At 43.8% G+C, this 27,220-nt stretch overlaps 1 protein-coding gene across 4 annotated transcripts in view; it reads right to left on the bottom strand.

The window, feature by feature from the left end:
- Positions 1–25,776, bottom strand: part of LOC118388727 (engulfment and cell motility protein 2-like) — a 38,862-nt gene extending 13,086 nt beyond the window's left edge. For 2 of the 4 annotated variants that reach the window (XM_035778129.2, XM_035778132.2), the window contains exons 1-10: positions 25,699–25,776; positions 24,184–24,254; positions 8,891–8,991; positions 8,038–8,078; positions 6,585–6,657; positions 4,846–4,896; positions 2,338–2,507; positions 1,858–1,957; positions 949–1,100; positions 557–635 (exon numbers count right to left, since the gene is read on the bottom strand). In XM_035778129.2, coding sequence (XP_035634022.1) covers positions 557–635; positions 949–1,100; positions 1,858–1,957; positions 2,338–2,507; positions 4,846–4,896; positions 6,585–6,657; positions 8,038–8,078; positions 8,891–8,968 — 744 coding nt within the window. In that variant the 5' untranslated portion in view covers positions 8,969–8,991; positions 24,184–24,254; positions 25,699–25,776. The remainder of the gene's footprint in view (positions 1–556; positions 636–948; positions 1,101–1,857; positions 1,958–2,337; positions 2,508–4,845; positions 4,897–6,584; positions 6,658–8,037; positions 8,079–8,890; positions 8,992–24,183; positions 24,255–25,698) is intronic. The other 2 variants (XM_035778131.2, XM_035778133.2) reach the window with 1 other exon arrangement.
- Between the last annotated feature and the right edge of the window lie 1,444 nt (positions 25,777–27,220).

The raw sequence follows: 27,220 nt of genomic DNA, 5'->3' as shown, positions 1-27,220 counted from the left end.
AAATGCGCCATCTATGCAACTAAATAGCGAATGGAGGATGCTTTTTCCGTGGTTAATTTTCATGCCAGGCAGGTTGGCTATACTCCTGTTGTAAAGAGAAGCAATGTGCTTAATATTAGAAAAGTTGAGAAATAAATATAGTAGGTCTAGTCTATAGAAATCTGGTGGGATCCTCTTTTTAGTAGAGGCCATCACTCTGTTTTCTCATGCAATTGCATAGCCTATTGAAATGTTGCGCAACATGAGCTCATGGGCTCTCATGAAGTGTTAAATTAGATTTTCAATTGCATTTGCAATGATGTCAGAGTGATTAGAGGGACTATAGAGAGCTGAGTACCAGGCAGGTAGCATGTTTGTTAGGCTACTAATAGCCATCAGCAGCATCAGAGCTTGGAGAAGCCTAATCACCATGACTAAATGGTCAAGTGGAATTTGACTGCCGTCATGACTCGTGACGGCCAGTGTGTCGGGAATACGGTAACCCCTACTTTTGGTCATGTAGTGTATATTGCAAGGGTACCCTTTCGGTGTATTGGTGAGCAGGTACTGTACTGACCTGCCGTCTATCCTCCGGTGCCTTGAGGAAGAGGGCGTTGATGAGTGCGATGGCATACGTCTGGATCTCCTGATTGGATCTAAAAAGGCATATCAGACACAGCAACACCAGTTAGAAGCATCTGGTTCTAGGAATTCTCACATGGTTACAAAAACTAAAGTAGCAGCTGGTTAAATGTATTAATACAGTACTCAGATAGTATTAGTCTGGGGTTCTGGGGTTCTACACTTCTAAGCTTAGTCATAAGGTTGCGTAGCAAGGCAAGGCTCGTCATTTACGTTTGATTCCACCGACATTAGTAAGTTACGCCACTACATTTCTACACACTAACTTCGACTACATCCCCCACATAGCTGTATGTGGGAGGCCCCAGTGCGTGTGTGTGTGCTCACACTTGCAGGTGTCCGATGAGCTGTCCAACAGTGATATCCTGCGCCACCCGGTGGTAGAGGCTGTGGCTGTTGAGGACCATGCTCTCCAGGATGGCCAGAGAGCGCTGCAGGATTGACACATCCACCATCGGCTGGTTCACATAGCCCGCAATCTGACCAGACAGGATAGGAGGGAAATACTCCATTAAAATGGACACATAAATCTAGGGTCTTCTTGATTACAACTTGGTTTATGGAAGTAGATTTGAAAACTCAAGACTAGGACTTGAAAAGTAGGTCTATCAAATGACATACAGTGGACAAAAAAAGGAATAATATCCATACTTGTGCATAAATGCACAGCCTATAGAAAACGATGTATCTAAATTCTACAGTGCTTGTTGCTGTGCAGCACTTCAGAGGACTTCATCAGGGTGAAAACTTCACAGACAATTCAACTGAAAGAGCTCCAAATAACATGGGGGGGTTGCTAGGTAACCGCAACCCACTCAGTTCTGGCAACCAGTGAGGTGTTGAAGGTCAAGTAATTAAAGAAAAGAGAAGAAAAAAAACATGGGGGAGGACTTCGAGAGAGGCCTCAAACTACTGAACCCACCCAAACTCATTTACCAGTGTTCAAACTGAGAAAGATAGTTCACACTGTATAGGGCCAAGTTCCATCAAAATAAGTCAGAAATACATTGAGTCTTACTTCCATTGTGGATGGTGTAGGAATCTGACAGTGGCTTCCTTATATGACAAGTGTTACATTGAGAGTGTCTGCGTACGAAATGGCACCGTATTCCCTATGAAGTGCACTTTTAACCAGAGCTCTATGCACCCTGGTCAAAAGTTGTGCACTGTATAGGGAATAGCATTTCCGATATATGCAGCCTGAACTGTTTAGTTGAGGCAGGTATGGATTCTGACCTGTTTGATGAAAGACAGAGAGATGAGGTCCCAGGACACTATTCCATGGTCCATCAGCTCCAGGAAGGCAGTAAGAGTGAAGGCCAGCATCTCTCCAAAGCTGATGAGAGGAGACCAGAGTCAGAGGACAACACTCACCAACTGATGGGGAAAAGAAGCAAGACAACTGCAGCCACAAACAGCAAGGTATCAGTATAGAGAAATCAGTGTTAGCCTACGGCAACCATATCCAGAAAGGCTTCTAGTAGCCAGTAGAAGTAGCCCAAGGGCTGTGGTGTGGTATGTACCCTACAACATGGTTTGTCTGTCTGTACGAGACCATAATGAGACTCGCTCCGGAGTGAAGTTTCCCCGTAGGTAGAGATCTAGGATCAGCTTCCCCTCGCCCAATTGTTACCGTAAATCATTAGTGGGGAAAATGCAAAACTGACCCAGGATCAGCGTCTAGTGGCAGTTCACCATACACTGCATGAGACTCACTGGGTGCCGCTCTCCACCAGGCGCGCCAGGGTCCCGATGCCCTCCATGTTGATGAACTCGGTGGCAAAGGTGGGGTCAGCTGACAGCTTGGCCAGCTCCTTCAGGGCCTCCAAGCGGGCATCTATGCCATGAGACTGGATCCTGTCTAGGAGCTGCCGTGCTGCACGGGCCTATTGTGGGTGTGGGGGGTCAGGCAAGGCAATGTTGGCCATTATTGACAGTTTTTTTAAAACTGGTTTACCTCAAAGACTACATTATCTTCATACATGTCGGCAGCGACTGAAACGTATAAGTCAGCAATAGGGTTAGTCTAAAGCAGCTGCTATGTTTTTGATCTGTTTATTAGGGAGAAGCTATACGGATACGTCGGGTGCCCAACTTGATGACATGTCACTCAGCTGAGAGCAGAGTGGAAACTAATGGATTCAGTTCAGTCAGTCGTTCTGATAAGCCCTTTCCAGCTTGATAGTTTATGCTGGCCATCTGGCAACAACAGCACTGCGCTAGTTAAAACTTGTACAAGAAAGTTGTGTTTATTTTTGATGGGCGAGGGATAAATAACTTAGTATTGGTCACCATCTGGAATCTGGATGTCACCGTGACATGCCAATTAGCTAACGTAAGCCGGTGTGAATGACCAATGCAACGGTGTTGTATGTTGTACCGAGGCGCTTCACTGCTTCCCACTGTTGCTTCCCACTGGGCAATAGATTCGTCACCGGGCAGCTGTATAACGTTGCTGGCATTAGCCAAATTTGTTCAATACTCTATTATATTTTTGAGTAGGATAGCAGCCTACACGAGAAATAACTTGCTGTAACTATCAGGATGACCATTGGGCCTCTTACCAGAATGCTAACAAAATGAGCACAAACTAATAGCGAAATCACAAAGACGCTGTTAGCTAAATTCTAATGAGCGAAAACGAACATAAACTAATCCCAAAGACAGGAAAAAACAGCTCATAAATTATACAAGCATAGCTAGTAGCTACCGAATGTCATAAGGAAGAGCAGAATGTGTACACGGAGCACAGAGGAGAAGAACGGATTTTTAAAAAACACTAGTAGGAAGCATAAGGAAAAATGTAAGCTGTACAGATAACTCATCCAGAGCTCTTTGACTTCTGGCAGAAAGCCATTATAAGATATCTGATGGCAAACATTTAGTAGTGAATTGAATACAAGTGTAACGTCATCACCCCATGAACACTGCACAACAGAGCCTCGCCAATATAAAACACTATAGACTCACGAGCTCCCGCCGTCTCCCGTTGTGCTATTTACAAAGACTGGCTCAACTGTTCTGAGAAACTACGGTAAGCTTCATAATGTAAAATAATGTGACAGGTGAAATGAAGAACACAACCTGCTTTATCTCCTAAAGTATTGCACAAGTTGACTGCAGGTATTAAGTTAAAAAGTAGCTACAAATATTCAGATTTATTCAAAAATCTCTAATAAATCATTTTGAAGGTATTGAAAAACCATCCCATGTTTTTTTCCCAAATAACCAGATATGATATACCACCCAAGCCTACCAGAAGATACAGACCCTACCCTTACGCTCGTTTAAACTGAGCTGCACTGGGGTCAGAACGCATTCATAGTTACATTAAGACACCGTGGAGACGACGCAATTACCTACACTGCTCCATTGCTAAGATTGAAATACTGCAAGTTTTTCCCGAAAACTGCCCTTTGCATCCTCATGCTAGCTACCAGTAGCCATTATGGAATGATACATCACAAACAACAAAGGAGCTGATTGGCTGACACTGCCATTCCAAAATTGGCAGCGGTGGCTACTGCTAGCTAGCATGAGGACAAAAAGGGAAGTTTTCCGGGAAAAGCAGCAGTATTTCAATCTTCTCTATGCGGCAGTGTGGAGTACAGTGGCAAATACATTTTTTATTTGATATCCCATCCCTGAATTGAGGTACATTTTTCGACCCATATCTCATGCCGGCTCCTCTGTGTCTTAATGTAAGCATGATTGCATTCCAACCCCAGTGCAGCTCAGTGTAAACAAGCATAAAGGTAGGGTCGGTACCTTCTGGCTGTCCTGCAGTAACTCATTTTTAGGGAAGTAGCTATATTGTAGCTAATATCAGCCAAGGGTGACAGGCAGCTAAAGCACATTTGTTGATTTTGTAGTCCAATAAAAACGGAATAATTCTGAACACTCCCAAGTCCCAACTTCGGCAAACAAGTTTCACATTCTCACTGAAGTTTCTAGCCACAAGCATAAACTAGCTAGCTGAGGAGGGCTCATCAGGATGACTGACTGAACCGAATCCATTAGTCCACACTCAACTCTCACTGCGCGACATAGGTTATCAATTTTGGGCACCAGGCATGTCTGTATAGCCTCTCCCTGTTTATCATTGGTGAAACTATGAGCATTGCAGTCACTATATAGAGTTAATCAAATATACTTAAGAAATACTGGTAATTTACTTGAAAAAAATGAAAATAACTGCATGTACAAGAAGAGAAAGTGTCTCACGGGAGATATGGCTAATCGAAGGATGGTCCCATTCTTCATTTCACTACGGCTCTGGAAAGAAAGATGGTGAACATTGCTACTACCACAGCATGATGCTGTAGCAACAACAACAACTTCATATTGGTGATATGACATACAATATATATACACAAAAATATGTGGGCACCTCTTAAAATGAGTGGATTCGGCTATTTTCAGCCACACTCGTGCTGACAGGTGTATAAAAATCGAGCACACCGCCATGCTATCTCCATAGACAAACATTGCCTGTAGAATGGCCTTATTGAAGAGCTCAGTTGTCACGAATATTACCGAAGGTGACTCCCCTTCTTGTTCGGTTGGCGCTCGGCGGTAGTCGTCACCGGTCTACTAGCTGCCACCGATCCTTTGGTTTTGTGTAATTGGTTTCACCTGTTCCTTGTTTGGTTGTTAGGGTGGGGTTATTTAAGTTTGTTCAGCCCGCTTCTGTTTGTGCGGGCTTGTTTATCTGTATGTGTTAGAGTGGTTAGTGTTTTCTTTTGGGTTTCTCGCTGTCCTTGTATTTTCACGATAGGTTACTTTTGTTCTATAGTTATACCTGGTTTGGTATACTATTTTTGTTCCTGTGATTATTTTTGGACATTAAAGCGCGTTTTTTCCGCATCCTTTGCTCTCTGCGCCTGACTCCACACCTATTCACTCATTGAGCGTTACATCAGTGACTTTCAACGTGGCACTGTCATAGGATGCCACCTTTTCAACAAGTCAATTTCTGCCCTGGTCAACTGTTATTGTGAAGTGGAAACGTCTAGGAGCAACAACGGCTCAGAAGCGAAGTGGTAGGCCACACAAACTCACAGAAAATGACCGCCGAGTGCTGAAGTGCGTAAAATCTTCTGTCCTCGGATGCAACACACATGACCGATTTCCAAAATGCCTCTGGAAGCAAAGACGGCACAATAACTTTGTTGGGAGCTTCATGAAATGGGTTTCCATGGCCGAGCACCCGCACACAGGCCTATGATCACCAAGCTTCAGCTGGAGTGGTTTAAAGCTCGCCACCATTGGACTCTGGGGCAGTGGAAACGCATTCTCTGGAATAATGAATCACACTTCACCATCTGGTAGTCCGACAGACAAATTTGGGTTTGGCCGATGCCAGAATGCAACCTGCCCCAATGCATAGTGCCAACTGTATAGTTTGGTGGAGTAGGATTTTTTTAATGTTTCGGGCTAGCCCCCTTAGTTCCAGTGAAGTGAAATCTTAGCGCTGCAGGTTACGATGACATTCTAGACAATTCTGTGCAAACAGTTTGGGGAAGGCCCTTTCATGTTTTCACATGACAATGGCCCCTGTGCACAAAGAGAGGTCCATACAGAAATGGTTTGTCGACATCAGTGTGGAAGAACTTGACTGGCCTGAACAAAGCCCTGACCTCAACCCCATCAAACACTTTTGGGACGAATTTGAATGCCGACTGCGAGCCAGCCCTAATCGCTAATGTTCGTGGCTGAATGGAAGCAAGTCCCTGCAGCAATGTTCCAATATCTGATGGAAAGCATTTCCAGAAGAGTGGAGGCTGCTATAGCAGCAAAGGATGGGACCAACTCCATATTAATGCCCATGATTTTGTAATGAGATGTTCGACGAACAGGTGTCCACATACTTTTGGTCATGTAGTGTACTAACAGTAACATATTAACTAAGGAACCACGTAGTGTATTATAGTAATGAATTCTGCCAAGGTGTTGAGGCTCACCTGTTCAGTGATGTAGAGCTGAGGACCGTCAGCGTAACGCAGGGCAAACTGCTCAGAGCCAGACAGAGACCAGCTGTGGACACACGCACAAAATCAATTGAAAAGTAGGTGAACGAATTCACCAATTTTCCACTCAATACCAGAGTGCACTGACCTCCCTAAACATGAGGCAGGCAGAAGCTAAACCCACACGTATCTCAATAAGACCTACTGTAATGCTGTGCATTTGTTTTTCCACCCTACAGAAAATACGTACCATGTGCATAAGGTTAATAAAAGTCATTATCGGAGCCTCAAGCATTTCTATTTGCAAGAGGAGCAGATGGAGAAGATTGTACAGGGTGATATTCAGTGGGCGAAAAAAATACATTCAGATGCGAAAGGGAGAGCAAGAGAGTAGGAGGAAGCACTGGAGAGAGAGGGATAAGGAGAAGTAGCGAGTTAGGAAAAGTCTCAGTAATAATAGCCAGACAAGGTGGACCAGGAGACAAGAGAGAGGAAACGGAAAGGCAATGGGACATAAGTATATAAACACATTAAAAGTTCAAGTCTGGCCCCCATCTGAGCCATTAGACCTCCTTTAGTGTATTGGCTAGAGGTGTGTGTTTATTGGCAGTGGTATGTGAGTAAGCGCAATAAAAACTAGGCAAGTCAGTTAAGAACAAATTCTTATTTACAATGACGGACTACCCAGGGCAAACCCAAACGACGCAGGGCTAATTGTGCGCCACCCAATGGGACACTCCCAATCACGGCCAGATGTGATGCAGCCTGGGTTCGAACCAGGGACTGCAGTGACTCCTCTTTGCAGTGCCTTAGACCGCAGCGCCACTCGGGAGCCAAGCAGAAGGTGGAGTACCACAGCATTTATGTGTATCTGGAGATAACACTGAAATGCCTCGTATGTTATTGTAGAAATATCTGCACCTCAAAAGTGAAGAATGACATCCAACATCTTTGAATGCAATAGCATTCTAAACGTGTGTGATAATATAGCATAGTGAATCAATGGGTATGATGGAGCAAGAATGTAGAAAGCATTCAAATGACATTTTTTTGTATTTTGAGCAGAACGTTCTGCAGTATTCCAACAGGCACAAACTGTTCCATTTCTACACATATTATGATATATATAGACCCTTAAAGAAGTCATTTTATAATAAGAATTCTGTCATTGTAATGAAACTCATGTGTGATCCAGTCCATGTGTAATGGCTCTTACTAATGTTCCTTTGTGTGTTCTCAATATGGACCTGCTATACATTTGGCCCTAACTAAGTCTGTCTAGCTAGTACTAATCTTACATAAGTGAACGCAGGGTGTGTGTGTCTGTGTGTGCGTTCACGTGTGTGCTCATATCACACACACATATATATATAAATCAGTCATAAACATAGTGCGGCCATTATCTCCAGCGTGAGCAGAAACAGCTGGGTGTGGACCTGGTGCTTACCCATCACACACCTCCCGTATGATAGAGGACAGAGGCTTCTTCTGCAAACACACAACAAACAAAAAAACAGTCAAACTCTGCAAAGCCACTGGAATCACAGGAAAGTTGCCGATTGGTCATAAAAAGGCCCTATAGCAGAGCTTTACAAAGGCAATCCTGTGGACCCCAAGGGTTGCACGTTTTGGTTGTCTTAGCACTACACAGCTGATTCAAATAATGAACTCATCAAGCTTTGACTATTTGAATCAGCTGTGTAGTGCGAGGGCAAAAACCAAAACGTGCACCCCTTGTTGGTCCCCAGGACAGAGTTTGGGAAACGCTGCCCTAAAGTAACTTCAACAATGGTTCTCATTCCTTGCCTAGCTTGGCATTCAGTGGAAAACAAATGTTGATGGATTTAGTTTCATGTCATTGTCGGCAACATACATTACAGTTCATGCTGAGAGTCGAAAGATGTGCTAGACTTACCAACAAAATCTCAGTAGTTTATGCTGGTCTGAGCAGAAACATACTGTAGATGTCTTTTCCCTACAATTACTTAACATGGAGTCTCTGGAGTTTAAAGTCTCCGGCACCGGGAAAATAGACTTCTATAAAATGTTTGGTTGAGTAGACAGAGTGGATGATTGATGCTGTTAAGGACAAGACCAACCAACACAATCAGCAGCCGAGCACAGTGGCTGTCCTATCGCCTCTGACCACAGAACATCGGCTCTCATTTTTCTGTTAATTTCCCGGCGATTCTACACGTTGAATCGACACTGTTCGCCGATACCAAGCAGGTATTCTACTGCGCATGACCGACATTCATGTTGGTATGTCTTGTCCTTTAGGGGGGTAGACGGGCACTGACCTGGTCAATCTCGATGAGCTGGGCGTTGGCGCCGGGCCACTCGATGGCCACCTTGACGATGTCAGAGTGGGGTGGCATGGCTGCTGTCCTCTCACACGCCCCTGGAGGACAGACATCACAGAGAAGATGAGAGCCCTTTATTACTGTTACACTGTTAGATATAGGGATCCCATGTCTGCCACCATGTTACATTATTACATATGTCACCATGATCACATTATGTTGGTATGAAGGTTTGACAGCAATTTTTACATTTCATAGTTAAAGCCAATTGTGGCTTAAAAACACCATGACGCCTGTCGAAAAGTATTCTAGAAAGCCTGATCCTTATCATTGGCACAAGGTCAGACAAGTACACTCCTCTTAAAATGTACATTTTAGCAACAACATCACTCAATTTTGTCTCATTTACAGTCCAGTTTGTCATAGCCCATCTTTGGTAAAGCTTTCCCCACATGACAAAATGTTGTTTTTAAGAGGGCATGTTAATGTAAAAAGATGGGCCCAGGACAGCTTTTACAGATGCAGTGGCTTAAGGTATCAGCTATCAATGCCATTAAATCCTCAGATGTATTACCCGTGGTAGGTAGCACCACACTTTGTTTAGCTATTACCTACCTCCACTTCAAAAGGGACATTTCAACAGCCTGATGCACAAGCCCAACGATGGGGAGAAAAAGTCTTCTAAATATCAGTGCCCAGGGGTTTTCAACATCAAAGCCCTGCACCACCGAGTAGAAAACAGGCTGATATTATGCATCTTGTAGCCTGAACTAGACTCCAGCTCTGTCGCTGCCAGAAATAGACACGCACTAAAACCAACCAGATTTGACAAAGAAAAACATCCCGTGTCTTGTTAAAACACACATTGTTTTGTCTGTCTTTCGATGCAGTTTTCTCTAGGATTTTTTCAGCAGCGGTGGCAAAGACAGCTGGGGAGGGGGGTGAGGTTTGTGCTCTTTCCTGCGGGGGTCAGGGCACATGCATCCTGGGAGATTTTTTTTATTTTTTAGAACGACTGAGAAGGTCACTTCTGGTGACTTTTGAAAAATACATTCTACTCCAAAATGAAACTTGACAGCATCTGAAATACACTGCTCAAAAAAAATAAAGGGAACACTTAAACACCACAATGTAACTCCAAGTCAATCACACTTCTGTGAAATCAAACTGTCCACTTAGGAAGCAACACTGATTGACAATAAATTTCACATGCTCTTGTGCAAATGGAATAGACAACAGGTGGAAATTATAGGCAATTAGCAAGACACCCCCAATAAAGGAGTGGTTCTGCAGGTGGTGACCACAGACCACTTCCTATGCTTCCTGGCTGATGCCTTAATGTCAATATGTCTTGTCCATTGTTGTTCTGGTTAGTGTTTATTGGCTTATTTCACTGTAGAGCCTCTAGTCCTGCTCACTATACCTTATCCAATTTATTAGTTCCACCACCCACACATGCAATGACATCTCCTGGTTTCAATGATGTTTCTAGAGACAATATCTCTCTATTCATCACTCAATACCTAGGTTTACCTCCACTGTATTCACATCCTACCATACCTTTGTCTGTACATTATACCTTGATGCTATTTTATCGCCCCCAGAAACCTCCTTTTACTCTCTGTTCCAGACGTTCTAGACGACCAATTCTTATTGCTTTTAGCCGTACCCTTATTCTTCTCCTCCTATGTTCCCCTGGCGATGTAGAGGTGAATCCAGGCCCTGCAGTGCCTAGCTCCACTCCTATTCCCCAGGCGCTCTCTTTTGATGACTTCTGTAACCGTAATAGCCTTGGTTTCATGCATGTTAACATTAGAAGCCTCCTCCCTAAGTTTGTTCTATTCACTGCTTTAGCACACTCTGCCAACCCGGATGTTCTAGCTGTGTCTGAATCCTGGCTTAGGAAGACCACCAAAAATTCAGAAATTTTAATTACAAATTACAAAATTTTCAGACAAGATAGAACTGCCAAAGGGGGCGGTGTTGCAATCTACTGCAAAGATAGCCTGCAGAGTTCTGTCCTACTATCCAGGTCTGTACCCAAACAATTTGAACTTCTACTTTTAAAAATCCACCTCTCTAAAAACAAGTCTCTCACCGTTGCCGCCTGCTATAGACCACCCTCTGCCCCCAGCTGTGCTCTGGACACCATATGTGAACTGATTGCCCCCCATCTATCTTCAGAGCTCGTGCTGCTCGGCGACCTAAACTGGAACATGCTTAACACCCCAGCCATCCTACAAAACTTGATGCCCTCAATCTCACTCAAATGATCAATGAACCTACCAGGTACCCCCCAAAGCCTTAAACACGGGCACCCTCATAGATATCATCCTCACCAACTTCCCCTCTAAATACACCTCTGCTGTCTTCAACCAAGATCTCAGCGATCACTGCCTCATTGCCTGCATCCGTAATGGGTCAGCGGTCAAACGACCTCCACTCATCACTGTAAAACGCTCCCTGAAACACTTCAGCGAGCAGGCCTTTCTAATCGACCTGGCCGGGGTATCCTGGAAGGATATTGATCTCATCCCGTCAGTAGAGGATGCCTGGATATTTTTTTTAAATGCCTTCCTAACCATCTTAAATAAACATGCCCCATTCAAGAAATTTAGAACCAGGAACAGATATAGCCCTTGGTTCTCCCCAGACCTAACTGCCCTTAACCAACACAAAAACATCCTATGGCGTTCTGCATTAGCATCGAATAGCCCCCGTGATATGCAGCTGTTCAGGGAAGCTAGAAACCGTTATACACAGGCAGTTAGAAAAGCCAAGGCTAGCTTTTTCAAGCAGAAATTTGCTTCCTGCAACACTAACTCAAAAAAGTTCTGGGACACTGTAAAGTCCATGGAGAATAAGAACACCTCCTCCCAGCTGCCCACTGCACTGAAGATAGGAAACACTGTCACCACTGATAAATCCACCATAATTGAGAATTTCAATAAGCATTTTTCTACGGCTGGCCATGCTTTCCACCTGGCTACTCCTACCCCGGTCAACAGCACTGCACCCCCAACAGCAACTCGCCCAAGCCTTCCCCATTTCTCCTTCTCCCAAATCCATTCAGCTGATGTTCTGAAAGAGCTGAAAAATCTGGACCCCTACAAATCAGCCGGGCTAGACAATCTGGACCCTTTCTTTCTAAAATTATAGGCTGAAATTGTTGCCACCCCTATTACTAGCCTGTTCAACCTCTCTTTCGTGTCGTCTGAGATTCCCAAAGATTGGAAAGCAGCTGCGGTCATCCCCCTCTTCAAAGGGGGGGGGACACTCTTGACCCAAACTGCTACAGACCTATATCTATCCTACCATGCTTTTCTAAGGTCTTCGAAAGCCAAGTCAACAAACAGATTACCGACCATTTCGAATCTCACCATACCTTCTCTGCTATGCAATCTGGTTTCAGAGCTGGTCATGGGTGCACCTCAGCCACGCTCAAGGTCCTAAACGATATCTTAACCGCCATCGATAAGAAACATTACTGTGCAGCCGTATTCATTGATCTGGCCATGGCTTTCGACTCTGTCAACCACCACATCCTCATCGGCAGACTCGACAGCCTTGGTTTCTCAAATGATTGCCTCGCCTGGTTCACCAACTACTTCTCTGATAGAGCTCAATGTGTCAAATCGGAGGGTCTGCTGTCCGGACCTCTGGCAGTCTCTGGGGGTGCCACAGGGTATTCTTGGACCGACTCTCTTCTCTGTATACATCAATGAGGTCGCTCTTGCTGCTGGTGAGTCCCTGATCCACCTCTACGCAGACGACACCATTCTGTATACTTCCGGCCCTTCTTTGGACACTGTGTTAACAACCCTCCAGGCAAGCTTCAATGCCATACAACTCTCCTTCCGTGGCTTCCAATTGCTCTTAAATACAAGTAAAACTAAATGCATGCTCTTCAACCGAGCGCTACCTGCACCTACCCGCCTGTCCAACATCACTACTCTGGACGGCTCTGACTTACAATACGTGGACAACTACAAATACTTAGGTGTCTGGTTAGACTGTAAACTCTCCTTCCAGACCCATATCAAACATCTCCAATCCAAAGTTAAATCTAGAATTGGCTTCCTATTTCACAACAAAGCATCCTTCACTCATGCTGCCAAACATACCCTTGTAAAACTGACCATCCTACCAATCCTCGACTTTGGCGATGTCATTTACAAAATAGCCTCCAATACCCTACTCAACAAATTGGATGCAGTCTATCACAGTGCAATCCGTTTTGTCACCAAAGCCCCATATACTACCCACCATTGCGACCTGTACGCTCTTGTTGGCTGGCCCTCACTTACATTTACATTACATTACATACTCACTTCATACTCGTCGCCAAACCCACTGGCTCCATGTCATCTACAAGACCCTGCTAGGTAAAGTCCCCCCTCATCTCAGCTCGCTGGTCACCATAGCATCTCCCACCTGTAGCACACGCTCCAGCAGGTATAGCTCTCTAGTCACCCCCAAAACCAATTCTTTCTTTGGCCGCCTCTCCTTCCAGTTCTCTGCTGCCAATGACTGGAACGAACTACAAAAATCTCTGAAACTGGAAACACTTCATCTCCCTCACTAGCTTTAAGCACCAACTGTCAGAGCGTCTTACAGATTACTGCACCTGTACATAGCTCACCTATAATTTAGCCCAAACAACTACCTCTTTCCCAACTGTATTTAATTTATTTATTTATTTTGCTCCTTTGCACCCCATTATTTTTATTTCTACTTTGCACATTCTTCCATTGCAAAACTACCATTCCAGTGTTTTACTTGCTATATTGTATTTACTTTGCCACCATGGCCTTTTTTGCCTTTTACCTCCCTTCTCACCTAATTTGCTCACATTGTATATAGACTTGTTTATACTGTATTATTGACTGTATGTTTGTTTTACTACATGTGTAACTCTGTGTCGTTGTATCTGTCGAACTGCTTTGCTTTATCTTGGCCAGGTCGCAATTGTAAATGAGAACTTGTTCTCAACTTGCCTACCTGGTTAAATAAAGGTGAAATAAAAAAAATATTAAAATGTTTTGGTCACTTTTGAATGCTGGCGGTGCTTTCACTCTAGTGGTAGCATGAGACGGAGTCTACAACCCACACAAGTGGCTCAGGTAGTGCAGCTCATCCAGGATGGCACATCAATACGAGATGTGGCAAGAAGGTTTGCTGTGTCTGTACAAGCATAGTGTCCAGAGCATGGAGGCACTACCAGGAGACAGGCCAGTACATCAGGAGACGTGGAGGAGGCCGTAGGAGGGCAACAACCCAGCAGCAGGACCGCTACCTCTGCCTTTGTGCAAGGAGGAGCAGGAGGAGCACTGCCAGAGCCCTGCAAAATGACCTCCAGCAGGCCACAAATGTGCACGTGTCTGCTCAAACGGTCAGAAACAGACTCCATGAGGGTGGTATGAGGGCCCGACGTCCACAGGTGGGGGTTGTGCTTACAAGCCCAACACCGTGCAGGACGTTTGGCATTTGCCAGAGAACACAAAGATTGGCAAATTCGCCACTGGCGCCCTGTGCTCTTCACAGATGAAAGCAGGTTCACACTGAGCACATGTGACAGACGTGACAGAGTCTGGAGACGCTGTGGAGAACGTTCTGCTACCTGCAACATCCTCCAGCATGACCGGTTTGGCGGTGGGTCAGTCATGGTGTGGGGTGGCATTTCTTTGGGGGGGCCGCACAGCCCTCCATGTGCTCGCCAGAGGTAGCCGAGCCTGACTGCCATTAGGTACCGAGATGAGATCCTCAGACCCCTTGTGAGACCATATGCTGGTGCGGTTGGCCCTGGGTTCCTCCTAATGCAAGACAATGCTTGACCTCATGTGGCTGGAGTGTGTCAGCAGTTCCTGCAAGAGGAAGGTATTGATGCTATGGACTGGCCCGCCCGTTCCCCAGACCTGAATCCAATTGAGCACATCTGGGACATCATGTCCCACAGACTGTCCAGGAGTTGGCGGATGCTTTAGTCCAGGTCTGGGAGGAGATCCCTCAGGAGACCATCCGCCACCTCATCAGGAGCATGCTCAGGCGTTGTAGGGAGGTCATACAGGCATGTGGAGGCCACACACACTACTGAGCCTAATTTTGACTTGTTTTAAGGACATTACATCAAAGTTGGATCAGCCTGTAGTGTGGTTTTCCACTTTAATTTTGAGTGTGACTCCAAATCCAAACCTCCATGGGTTGATACATTTGATTTCCATTGATCATTTGTGTGATTTTGTTGTCAGCACATTCAACTATGTAAAGAAAAAAGTATTTAATAAGAATATTTCATTCATTCAGATCTAGGATGTGTTATTTTAGTGTTCCCTTTATTTTTTTGAGCAGTGTATAACAGATGAGCACCACTACACTATAGGGAGATGAGAAAGCAATGGCTGTTTGCTTGTGGCTCTCATTCACCACACTGGTCACTCGGTTTGCTACAAATATACATTGTGACTTGTCACTGATCTTCAAAGGATAGTACAAGAATTTGGGAAATTAAGCATTTTTCTACTAACAAAGAGTCACTAACTCATGGATACCATTCTTGTCTGCGTGCAATTTGAAGGAAGTTGGAAGGTAGTTTCGTGAGACATTGCTAACTAGTGTTAGCGCAATGACTGGAAGTTTATGGGAAAAGCTAACATGCTAGCTGTTCCTGTAGTCCAGCGGTAGGCAACTGATTCAGCCACAGGACAATTTTTGATGAAGGGATGGTCGGGGGTCCGTAACAGTTATAATAATTTGTACACTGCAAATTGACCACCAAACTCAAAAAAAGATTGTATTTGAAAGTAATAATTTTACACCTCGATTGCATTAAGACACAATCACATGGCTCTTTTATTCGTTGGAATAGTAGGTGAACAGATTAACTAAAGTTTTACCTGAATTTCTGGTGATTTTAATATTTTTACCAAAAAATCCCCCTCGCCTGTTGCTGACCACATCTGTAGACATCCAGCATGCTAGCTGTTCACATAGAGGTCCAGTTATTGTGCTAATGCTAGTTAGCAACTTCCTTCAAACTGCATGCAAAGACATAACAATGGTCTCCATGAGTAAAACAAATTATATTTTTTTTAAACAGAGCTTAAATTGCCAAAACATTGCACTATTCTTTTAAAAGCTGCAGCTAAATGAATATATGGGAAACTCCACTATAGGGTGGTATTCTCTGGTGTTACTGCCAGAAAAATCAAAACATTCTCATTCATCGACATTGTATTCAGATGCCTACGGACTGAGAATCTTTCTGCGCATTTCTTTACAGAAAATGTGAATGCAGTCACACACACACACAATCTGGGGTAGTGAGAAACAGCAAGTTTCATACATCCACATCTCTGGCAGGCTCAGTCCTCCCACTCAGGAGCCCTAGAACCTGTACGTGGGCTGGGGTTGGTTTAGCACAGCTCCCCGATCTACTGCAGATACAACAGCACCAGCATCAGGTATACCCCTGCTAGCCTCCCTATTCTAAATCCACAGGGATACTTTGCTCCGCACTCGGCTGGCGTCGTGTGACGACAGATGAGAGTGCGCGTCAAAGCAGTAGAAATCAGTGCCAAGAGCGGGCATTTTACTTGGGGAACCACACAACACATAATCAAGCAGTGCTTGTCACTGTACTGGGCAGATGCCAAATTGCTGTAACCAACATTTTTTGTTGAGTATTGGGCGGTAGGGGGAGAAGGGTAGGGGGCTTTTTGGAGGGGTGGGGGGATTTCCCTCTCCTGTCTCCGGGGGCTGTTATACAGCTCAGTTCATGCTTTTGTTCACATTTGGCATGAAATACATTGCAGTTATAAAGTTAATTTCCTGCAATTGTACACATTTTGCTATCATATGCTATCTCGGCCCCCCAAAACTTCAGAATTGTTTTCTTTGCGTGCCTGTTCAGTAATCCGGCCCCGACTCTGGCTAGAGATCAGATGGTGTGTGGACATGGTTTAAAAGTGTCTGTTTGCTTGCCTTGGTTCTCTGAGGACACCCGAGTTTCAATACGGATATTTTCACAGCAAACAATTTCAGGGACCATGAACTAATAAATTCAAGCATTTCAGTTGATGATCAATTGATTCTACTGAATATATCCTGTACTGCAAAGACAAAGTTAAATTCATAATGTGCAGTAGTAACCTAATGATCAACTCTTAAATGGTCTGTGAAAACACTTGTTTACGTTCTTGAGGAAAATGTCATTCCATTCGTAACACCTCTAATAACAAGCTGGATCCAATTCAATACTGCCTTTTGATAAAGTATTTCCTCTTCTCTCAAATCAGGCAATAATATCCATACATGAGGAGACTTGCCTGGTAGGAAGGATAGGGGATAGGAAGATTTAGCTAAATGAGAACACCAAGTCAAACAACCAGTGATGAGACTTGGCTTGGAATGATGAATGGGGCATTGTGCAACAGGCTGCCTAAACAGGCTGTGAAAAAGCTGCAGAAAAATACTTTGAAGAATTTAGTCCAAGACTGGCAAGTGCAGGACAGCTCATCAGAGCACATTCAGATACTCTGACTTCACTATAACCCACCACATCTACAAATGAAAGAACAAGAAAAACAGACCTGTAAAGTTAACCACACTGTTACACACAAAAGCATATGCTAATGAACCATGTTTCACTGCTGCATACAATTACACAAACGGTTTATAAGAACACATCAAAAGCGTTGGGGATTCTTTGTGAGGGTTAAATTCTCAAAGTAATTTATATTTTTTTCATTTCACAGACAACATGTTTTTCTTGACACACTACCCCACCGTCAGTGCATTTGTGGCCAAACATCAACAACAACAACATGAAAATAGACGCCGGAAGACAAGGCACATGTAATGGCTAACTTAACCTTGCCAGACAGGAACTCCTGCCATGACACATCATCTGGGCCACAATGCTGCCATTGTCTGGGGGTAGAAATAAGAGAAGTCCATTCCCAGTCCCAAATGGGAATAACTAGGGCCTATTAGAGCTCTGGTAAAAAGTAGTGCACTACATCGGGAACAGGGTGCCATTTCAGACACAATCGTCCATTCCCAGTCCGAAAGTCACTGACTAGAGGTCTTCACAGATCCATCCACCTGTACCCGAACACTCAAGACCCAATGCAGGACCGGATCCAGAATTCTAAATAATGTCACGGGTCTGATTTGATTTTCACAGGTCTCGGGTATGTGTAATTTTAACCGACTTGTCCAGAACGGCCGTACAGATTCGAACGAGACCGCTGCAGTAGAAAGAGAAATTGTATTATTTATGCTGCTGCTCTTGCTTTTTCATGAGAGTGGAGTGTGACCTGTGTAGCTTATTGTTGGCCAATCATAAGTCAAAGTGGCAATAGGCTACAGTCAGAGCCTCCATGTGTGGCAAAAGTTAGGAGTGGGGCAAAAAAATATTTAGTCAGCCACCAATTGTGCAAGTTCTCCCACATAAAAATATGAGAGGCCTGTAATTTTCATCATAGGTACACTTCAACTATGACAGACAAAATGAGAAGGAAATAAAATCCAGAAAATCACATTGTAGAATTTTTAATGAATTTATTTGCAAATTATGGTGGAAAGTAAGTATTTGGTCACCTACAAACAAGCAAGATTTCTGGCTCTCACAGACCTGTAACTTCTTTAAGAGGCTCCTCTGTCCTCCACTCGTTACCTATATTAATGGCACCTGTTTGAACTTGTTATCAGTATAAAAGACACCTGTCCACAACCTCAAACAGTCACACTCCAAACTCCACTATGGCCAAGACCAAAGAGCTGTCAAAGGACACCAGAAACAAAATTGTAGACCTGCACCAGGCTGGGAAGACTGATTCTGCAATAGGTAAGCAGCTTGGTTTCAAGAAATCAACTGTGGGAGCAATTATTAGGAAATGGAAGACATACAAGACCACTGATAATCGCCCTCGATCTGGGGCTCCACGCAAGATCTCACACCGTGGGGTCAAAATGATCACAAGAACGGTGAGCAAAAATCCCAGAACCACACGGGGGGACCTCATGAATGACCTGCAGAGAGCTGGGACCAAAGTAACAAAGCCTACCATCAGTAACACAATACGCCGCCAGGGACTCAAATACTGCAGTGCCAGACGTGTCCCCCTGCTTAAGCCAGTACATATCCAGGCCCGTATGAAGTTTGCTAGAAAGCATTTGGATGATCCAGAAGAAGATTGGGAGAATTTCATCTGACCATATGACACCAAAATATAACTTTTTGGTAAAAACTCAACTCGTCGTGTTTGGAGGACAACGAATGCTGAGTTGCATCCAAAGAACACCATGCCTACTGTGAAGCATGGGGGTGGAAACATCATGCTTTGGGGCTGTTTTTCTGCAAAGGGACCAGGACGACTGATCCTTGTAAAGGAAAGAATGAATGGGGCCATGTATCGTGAGATTTTGAGTGAAAACCTCCTTCCATCAGCAAGGGCATTGAAGATGAAACGTGGCTGGGTCTTTCAGCATGACAATGATCCCAAACACACCGCCCGGGCAATGAAGGAGTGGCTTCGTAAGAAGCATTAAGGTCCTGGAGTGGCCTAGCCAGTCTCCAGATCTCAACCCCATAGAAAATCTTTGGAGGGAGTTGAAAGTCTGTGTTGCCCAGCAACAGCCCCAAAACATCCCTGCTCTAGAGGAGATCTGCATGGAGGAATGGACCAAAATACCAGCAAGTGTGTGAAAACCTTGAAGACTTACAGAAAATGTTTGACCTCTGTCATTGCAAACAAAGGGTATATAACAAAGTATTGTGAAACTTTTGTTATTGACCAAATACTTATTTTCCACCATAATTTGCAAATAAATTCATTAATTATTTTTGCCCCACTGTATCTAATCAATGGAAGATGGAATTACAATGAAGGAATTAAAAGTTCAAAGAGAAGGAGAGGCTACAGGCTACTTAATATTCTGAATGGAGTTGTTGTGTAACTGTAGGATGAGAAAGCACATGCACTGCAGCCTCAACTAGCCTAACTAGCAAACGTTACCTAGCTTAACTAGCATTTCCCGGTTTGACGCAGTGAAGACAGGTACTGAGCAATCATATTGGATGATAAATAACCAAGTTACAGGAGCTATTAGTCTACTATAGCGTGAGTCCACTTGATTGGTTGCGGTCTCTAGTCTCTCCCTTCCTGCTCCTGTGCCACTCGCTCACAGTACGTTCACAGAACGACAGCTCCCCTGCCTCCTAGAGCGGCACCTCTCTCTCCCTCTTGCGCTTTCAGGTCTGGTTATCAGTAGCTCAAAAAAATAAAAATTCTGCTGCTTCCCTCACTCAGATCGGACTGGGTATGGATCCAACCCGGTCTATACGGAACGGGTCTAGTTGTCCCCGTGTCCGTTCGGAACAGGTCTATATTCAAAACATTTATTTATATCTGCTCAGGGCGGGAAAACCCCAGGTCCATTTCGGAAGTTGGACCTGTGAAGACCTCTACCGCTGACTTTAGTCTCCACAAAGGAACCTCTACGATAACAGTTTGAGCCACAGCACTAGTCAAGTCCAGTACAAATGGTACTGCAGCTGTCAGCTCCACTTTGTGAATGGACTTCTGATACGTTGCATGGCCATAAGTATGTGGACACCTACTTAACATCTCATTCCAGGATCATGGGCATTAATATTGAGTCCCCCCTATTAGTGAGGTCAGGCACTGATGTTGGGCGATTAGGCCTGGCTCGCATTTAGCGTTCCAATTCATCCCAAAGGTGTTCGATGGGGTTGAGGTCAGGGCTCTGTGCAGGCCAGTCAAGTTCTTCCAAACTGGTCTCGACAAACCATTTCTGTATGGACATCGCTTTGTGCACGGGGGCATTGTCATGCTGAAACAGATAAGTGTCTTCCCCAAACTGTTGCCACAAAGTTGGAAGCACAGAGTCATCTGAACTCAGCAAAGAAAGAAATGTCCCCTCACTGTCAACTGTGTTTATTTTCAAACTTAAACATGTGTAAATATTTGTATGAACATAAGATTCAACAACTGAACAACAAATGCATCTCCTCCTTATGGACTGCACCAGATTTGGCAGTTCTTTCTGTGAGATGTTACCCCACTCTTTCACCAAGGCACCTGCACGTTCCCGGACATTTCTATGGGGAATGGCCCTAGCCCTCCGATCCAACAGGTCCCAGGCGTGTTCAATGGGATTCAGATCCGGGCTCTTCGCTGGCCATGGCAGAACACTGACATTCCTGTCTTGCAGGAAATCACACACAGAATGAGCAGTATGGCTGGTGGCATTGTCATGCTGGAGGGTCATGTCAGGATGAGCCTGCAGGAAGGGTACCACATGAGGGAGGAGGATGTCTTCGCTGTAACGCACAGCGTTGAGCTTGGCTGCAATGATAACAAGTTCAGTCCGATGATGCTGTGACACACCGCCCCAGACCATAAAGGACCCTCCACCTCCAAATCGATCCCACTCCAGAGTACAGGCCTCGGTGTAACGCACATTCCTTCGATGATAAACGCGAATCCGACCATCACCCCTGGTGAAACAAAACCACGACTCGTCAATGAAAAGCACTTTTTCCAGTTCTGTCTTGTCCAGCGACGGTGGGTTTGTGCCTGTAGGCAACGTTGTTGCCGGTGATGTCTGGTGAGGACCTGCCTTAGAACAGGCCTACAAACCCTCAGTCCAGCCTCTCTCGGCCTATTGCGGACAGTCTCTGTCCCTTTCTGCGAGCTTGTGTGGCCTACCACTTTGCGATTGTGTCGTCGTTGCTTCTAGACGTTTCCACTTCACAAGAACAGCACTTACAGTTGACCGGGCAGCTCTAGCAGGGAAGAAATTTAACTAACTTTTAAAGGTGGCATCCTACGGTAGTTCCACGTTGAAAGTCACTGAGCTCTTCAGTAAGACCATTCTGCTGCCAATATTTGTCTATGAAGATTGCATCACTGTGTGCTCAATTTTATACACCGGTCAGCAACGGGTGTGGCTGAAATAGCCAAATCCCCTCATTTGAAGGGGTCCACATAATTGTGTGTGTGCACACACACACACACACACACACACACACAGAGTGTACCTAGAGCTGGCAAGAATGGTGTTAATTTTCTCAGTTCACTGACTAGCCCTACAAAAATCTTTAAAAATTAGGGTATCAATGAAATTCTTGAACCAAAGCAAGCAAACATGACTGATATCTATCATTTAATTTTAAATTAAGGAAATAATTAAGAGCTGAGTCAATATTCTACATGGGGAACAATATGCATGGCATGAAACACTAAGTCCAGCATAGTAAGGATACCGTCTGAATACTAACTCAGAATTCCAGTAGTTGACAGAGGGCCATGTGCTTACAGCCACAATGGTGGAGGAAACGACAAAGCACCAATAAGAAACCAGAGTACATGAAGGACAAGGCTAAGAAAGTCGCTCTGGATAAGAGCGTCTGCTAAATGACTTAAATGTAAATGTAATTAAGAGAAACAGTATGTGTGTGTGTGTGTCTAGGTTGGAGGAGGCGAATCAGACAGTCAGTACATGTCAGGACCTATGTGCCTGGGCAATAAGGGAGGGAATTGAAAACAGATGCCCAGTAAAGCCTGAGAGAGACATTCTTAATTTAGTAGGCTTCTCCCTCTGCCCATAACAAGGACTATGCAGTCTAGACAGCCATCGTGTTCAATGTGAATTCAAAACAAAAAGCCCTACTCCTTTTCCATCCTAGCACAACTTTCCCCCACACATTTGAAGAAGAATCTCAGCCAGGGCTCTTCTCTAATGCCAAAAGGCAAATCTCTCAAGTCGGCAATGCTAATCTCATTAACTGTTAACTTCTTTTGGACTGGGGGCAGTATTGAGTAGCTTGGATGAATACGGTGCCCAGAGTTAACTGCCTGCTACTCAGGCCCAGTTGCTAATATATGCATATTATTAGTAGATTTGGATATAAAACACACTGACGTTTCTAAAACTGTTTGAATGATGTCTGTGAGTATAACAGAACTCTTATGGCAGGCAAAATCCTGAGAAAGAAATCCAACCAGGAGGTTTGTAGTTTTTCAACTCATTGCCTATCAAATACACCGTATCTATGGGGTCATATTGCACTTCCTAAGGCTTCCACTAGATGTAAACAGTCATTAGAACCTTGTTAGATACTTCTACTGTGAGGTGGAGGCGAATGAGAGGGGATTGAGTCAGAAGTCTGGCAGAGACTTACCACACGCGTTCATGTGAGAGTTAGCTTGCGTTCCATTGCAATTCTACAGACATAGGAATTCTCCGGTTGGAACAATATCGAAGATTTATGAAGATTCTATACTTCATTTGACATGTTTATACAAACTGTAATATAACTTTGTCTGAACTTTCGCATGGACTTGCCTGTGCGTCGTGAGTTTGGATTGTGTACTAAATACGCAAACAAAAAGGAGGTATTTGGCCATAAATTATGAACTTTATCAAACAAATCAAACACTTATTGTGGAACTGGGATTCCATTCTGATGAAGATCAAAGGTAAGTGAATATTTATAATGCTATTTCTGACTTCTGTTGACTGCACAACATGGTGGATATCTGTTTGGCTGTTTTGTTGTCTGAGCGCTGTACTCAGATTATTGCATGGTGTGCTTTTTCAGAAAATATTTTTTTTTAATCTGACACAGCGTTTGCATTAAGGAGAGGTGTATCTAAAGTTCCATGTATAACACTTGTGTTTTCATCAACATTCATGATGAGCATTTCTGTAAATTGATGTGGCTCTCTGCAAAATCACCGGATGTTTTGGAACTACTGAACATAACACGCCAATGTAAACTCAGATTTTTGGATATAAATATGAACTTTATCGAACAAAACATACATGTATTGTGTAACATGAAGTCATATGAGTGTCATCTGATGAAGATCATCAAAGGTTAGTGATGAATTCTCTCTATTTCTGCTTTTTGTGACTCCTCTCTTTGGCTGGAAAAATAGCTGTGTTTTTCTGTGACTTAGCTGCTTACATAACATAATCATTTGGTGTGCTTTCACCATAAAGCCTCTTTGAAATCAGACGCTGTGGCTGGATTAACAAAAAGTTTATCTTTAAAATGGTGTAAAATACCTGTATGCTTGAGGAAATGTAAATTATGAGATTTCTATTGTTTTGAATTTGGCGCCCTGAACTTTCACTGGCTGTTGTTGAGGTGGGACGCTACCGTCCCGAATATCCCAGAGGTTAAGTGGGTGCCATTGTTTATGTTTTCTCCTCTCATCCTGGGTCTCATTTTAACAAGATATGGCGACCATCCTCACCTGTTGGAGCGTTGAGTGGGCACCTCACTCACTCTCTCAATCTCACGTTTCAGACCATGGCATCAGTTCCCCTGTAAAGACAGAAACTGTCAAGGCATCTTTGGGTCAAACACTGGTGCAAAGCCTAACAGTGGGAAAGTATCATTAGAGGAACTGTAAAATATAGTCAAACATTCCACCTTTAATGCTTCTCCACCCCTATAAAATACCTTCCTTGAGAAGTTCCCTTTATCCTTTTCTTGGTGTTAATCACCAGTCAAATACTGACAACCTGCCTTCATGCAGACATTCCTTCTAAAACTGTTTTAATTGCATCTCAGATTGGTTTCAATCTTGCAGAACGCTTTTAACTGACATCATTTGAGTGTATTGAATTTCTTATTTTATAGACAGAGGGATTCTGTCTTGCAATTCTTATTGATGTGGGAATGTAAAAACTGCAAGACAAAAATACACATTTTCAAAAGGCATCCTGACTAAAATAAAGGATAATACTGTCTGCTGGTGATGCTGCTGAGGAGCTCAGCTACTCAAGCAACCACTGACGTACCTAATCTGTAAAAGTTAGGAGAGACTTCAGATAACTGATCCTAAAGACCCCATAGCCTACCATGTACTGGCCCTAACTACAAATACTGAGTGGCAATGTTACAGTTATCTTATGGTACAGGAAAATGAGTTAATCCTGTTTTCAGGACTCATGCATGATCCTGGCTCTGGCTCAGGTAGGTAGGTACCTGATCTGATAGGTTACTGAGTGACACGTCCCCAGCTTGCAGGAGGACAAATATCGACCTTCTGTAGAATGATGGGGACAGAGTACCCCCCCCCTCAGACAGATGAGGGTGGTTTCAGTGTGTCACACAAGGCAGCTGGATACATTTGTAACAATGTATCAATTACTGCTGACCACCACCACCTTGTAAGACCAGTGTAATTAAGACAGAATGGGCTGCAGCCACAATGCATAGCTTAACATTCCTGCTCTTAACGCTGTATTTTCAGAAACCTGGACAAATTGTGAAACGGGTATTAATAATCATTTTATAAACCATGATAACCTCACATGTAGCCTAGTGAGCGTTGATAATTTACCGAAGACAGTGGGGCTGTAAATGAGCCACATCGGACGGCAAAGCATGTAAATCCATTTACTAATTTGAGAAACACAGCTACCTTGAATTAAATTGTAGCCAGCGCTCAACATAACTTCTGGGCATTCATATTTCAACAATTAAATCCCCTCCAAGTGAATAAAATCCTAACTGTATGAATTTATAGAACGTATTCGTCTCGAATCACCACACTAAGAAAAAAAAAGCCTACACACGATATTCCATAGGAGAGCGATTTGTTCATTCGCAAACATCTATTTTTCACTAGGCTACTGCCAATGTGCTTTTTGGTCTGCAGGCGCGCAACAGTGACTACAATATAACGACAAAAAAATTATATAATTACTCAAAATGGTTAATTTACTGATAGTAAATAGTTCATGTAACTGCGGTTACCTACCCCATGGCCTGGACCGGATCGCCGCCGTTTGATACTTCCACCAATGCAGCATCTGTGGTAAGACGATACATCACCACGCCTCGTAGGCGGGACATAGAGTATATGTCCATGGCTACTGCACAAGAATCCTGTCTTTCACATAAATTCAACACTTTGATTTTAATCAGTGCATGTGCAGGGCTATGCACACATTAACATTTAATACATATCATAATGTGACATGTACATGTTATAATTGATCTCATGACACCATATTCAAAAAATATGATATCTACCAAGGAAGGAGGGGGGGGGATCTAAAACAGCATTTACTACAGACATGTATGTTTTTATTTTCCATTCAGACAACAGGTAGTGCACATACAGTGCCTCAGAAAGTAATCACAGCCCTTTACTTTATCCACATTGTTGTTTTACAGCCTGGATTTAAAATAGATACAATAGCGATGTTGTGTCACTGGCCTAGATACAATACCGCATATGTCAAAGTGGAATTAGGTTTTTCAATTTTTTTTTTTTTAAATGACAAATTAAAAAAGGCTGAAGTATCTTGAGCCAATAAGTATTCAGCCCATTTGTTATGGCAAGCCTAAATAAGTTCACGAGTAAAAATATACTTAACAAGTCACACAAATTGCATGAACTCCCACTGTGTGGAATAATAGTGTTTAACATAAGTTTTTCATGTCTACCTCATCTCTGTCAAGCACTGAATTTCAAACAAATGAAACCACAAAGACCAGGGAGGTTGCCTCGCAAAGGGCAGCTATTGGTAGATGGGTGTAAAAAAAAAAAAAAAAACTTTAAAGCAGACATTGAATATCACTTTGAGCATGGTGAAGTTATTAATTACACTTTGGATGGTGTATCAATACAACCAGTCATTACAAAGACACAGGAATCCTTCCCAACTCAGTTGCCAGAGAGGAAGGAAACTACTCAGGGATTTCCCCATGAGGCCAATGGTGATTTTTTTTAAAGTTATAGAGGCCTCCCAAGTGACATTGCAGTACTAGCGGCGTCACTACAGATCAGGGTTCGATACCAGGCTGTGTTGCAGCCGGCCACAACCGGAAGACCCATGAGGCAGCACACAATTTGCCCAACGTCGTCCAGGCTTGGGGAGGGTTTGGCCGGCCGGGATATCCTTGTCCCATCGTGCTGTAGTGACTGCTGTGGTGGGCCGGGTGCATGCACACTGACACAGTCGCCTAGTGTACGGTGATTCCTCCGACACAATGGTGTGGCTGGCTTCTGGGTAAGGCGAGCAGTGTGTCAAGAAGCAGTGCGTCTTGGCGGGGTCGTGTTTTGGAGGACGCATGGCTCTCGACCTTCGCCTCTCCCGAGTCCATACGGGAATTCCAGCGATGGGACAAGACTAACAATTGGATATCACGAAATTGGCGAAAAATGAAATAAATGTTGAGAGTTTATCGCTGTGATGGGAGAAAATTGAGGATGGATCAACAACATCCACAATATTAAACCTTATTCAGAGTGAAAAGGAAGCTTGTACGGAATA

The sequence above is a fragment of the Oncorhynchus keta genome, chromosome 10 (genome assembly GCF_023373465.1).
Source record: "Oncorhynchus keta strain PuntledgeMale-10-30-2019 chromosome 10, Oket_V2, whole genome shotgun sequence".
Taxonomy (NCBI): Eukaryota; Metazoa; Chordata; class Actinopteri; order Salmoniformes; family Salmonidae; genus Oncorhynchus; species Oncorhynchus keta.
This window is presented reverse-complemented; position numbering and strand designations above follow the sequence as displayed.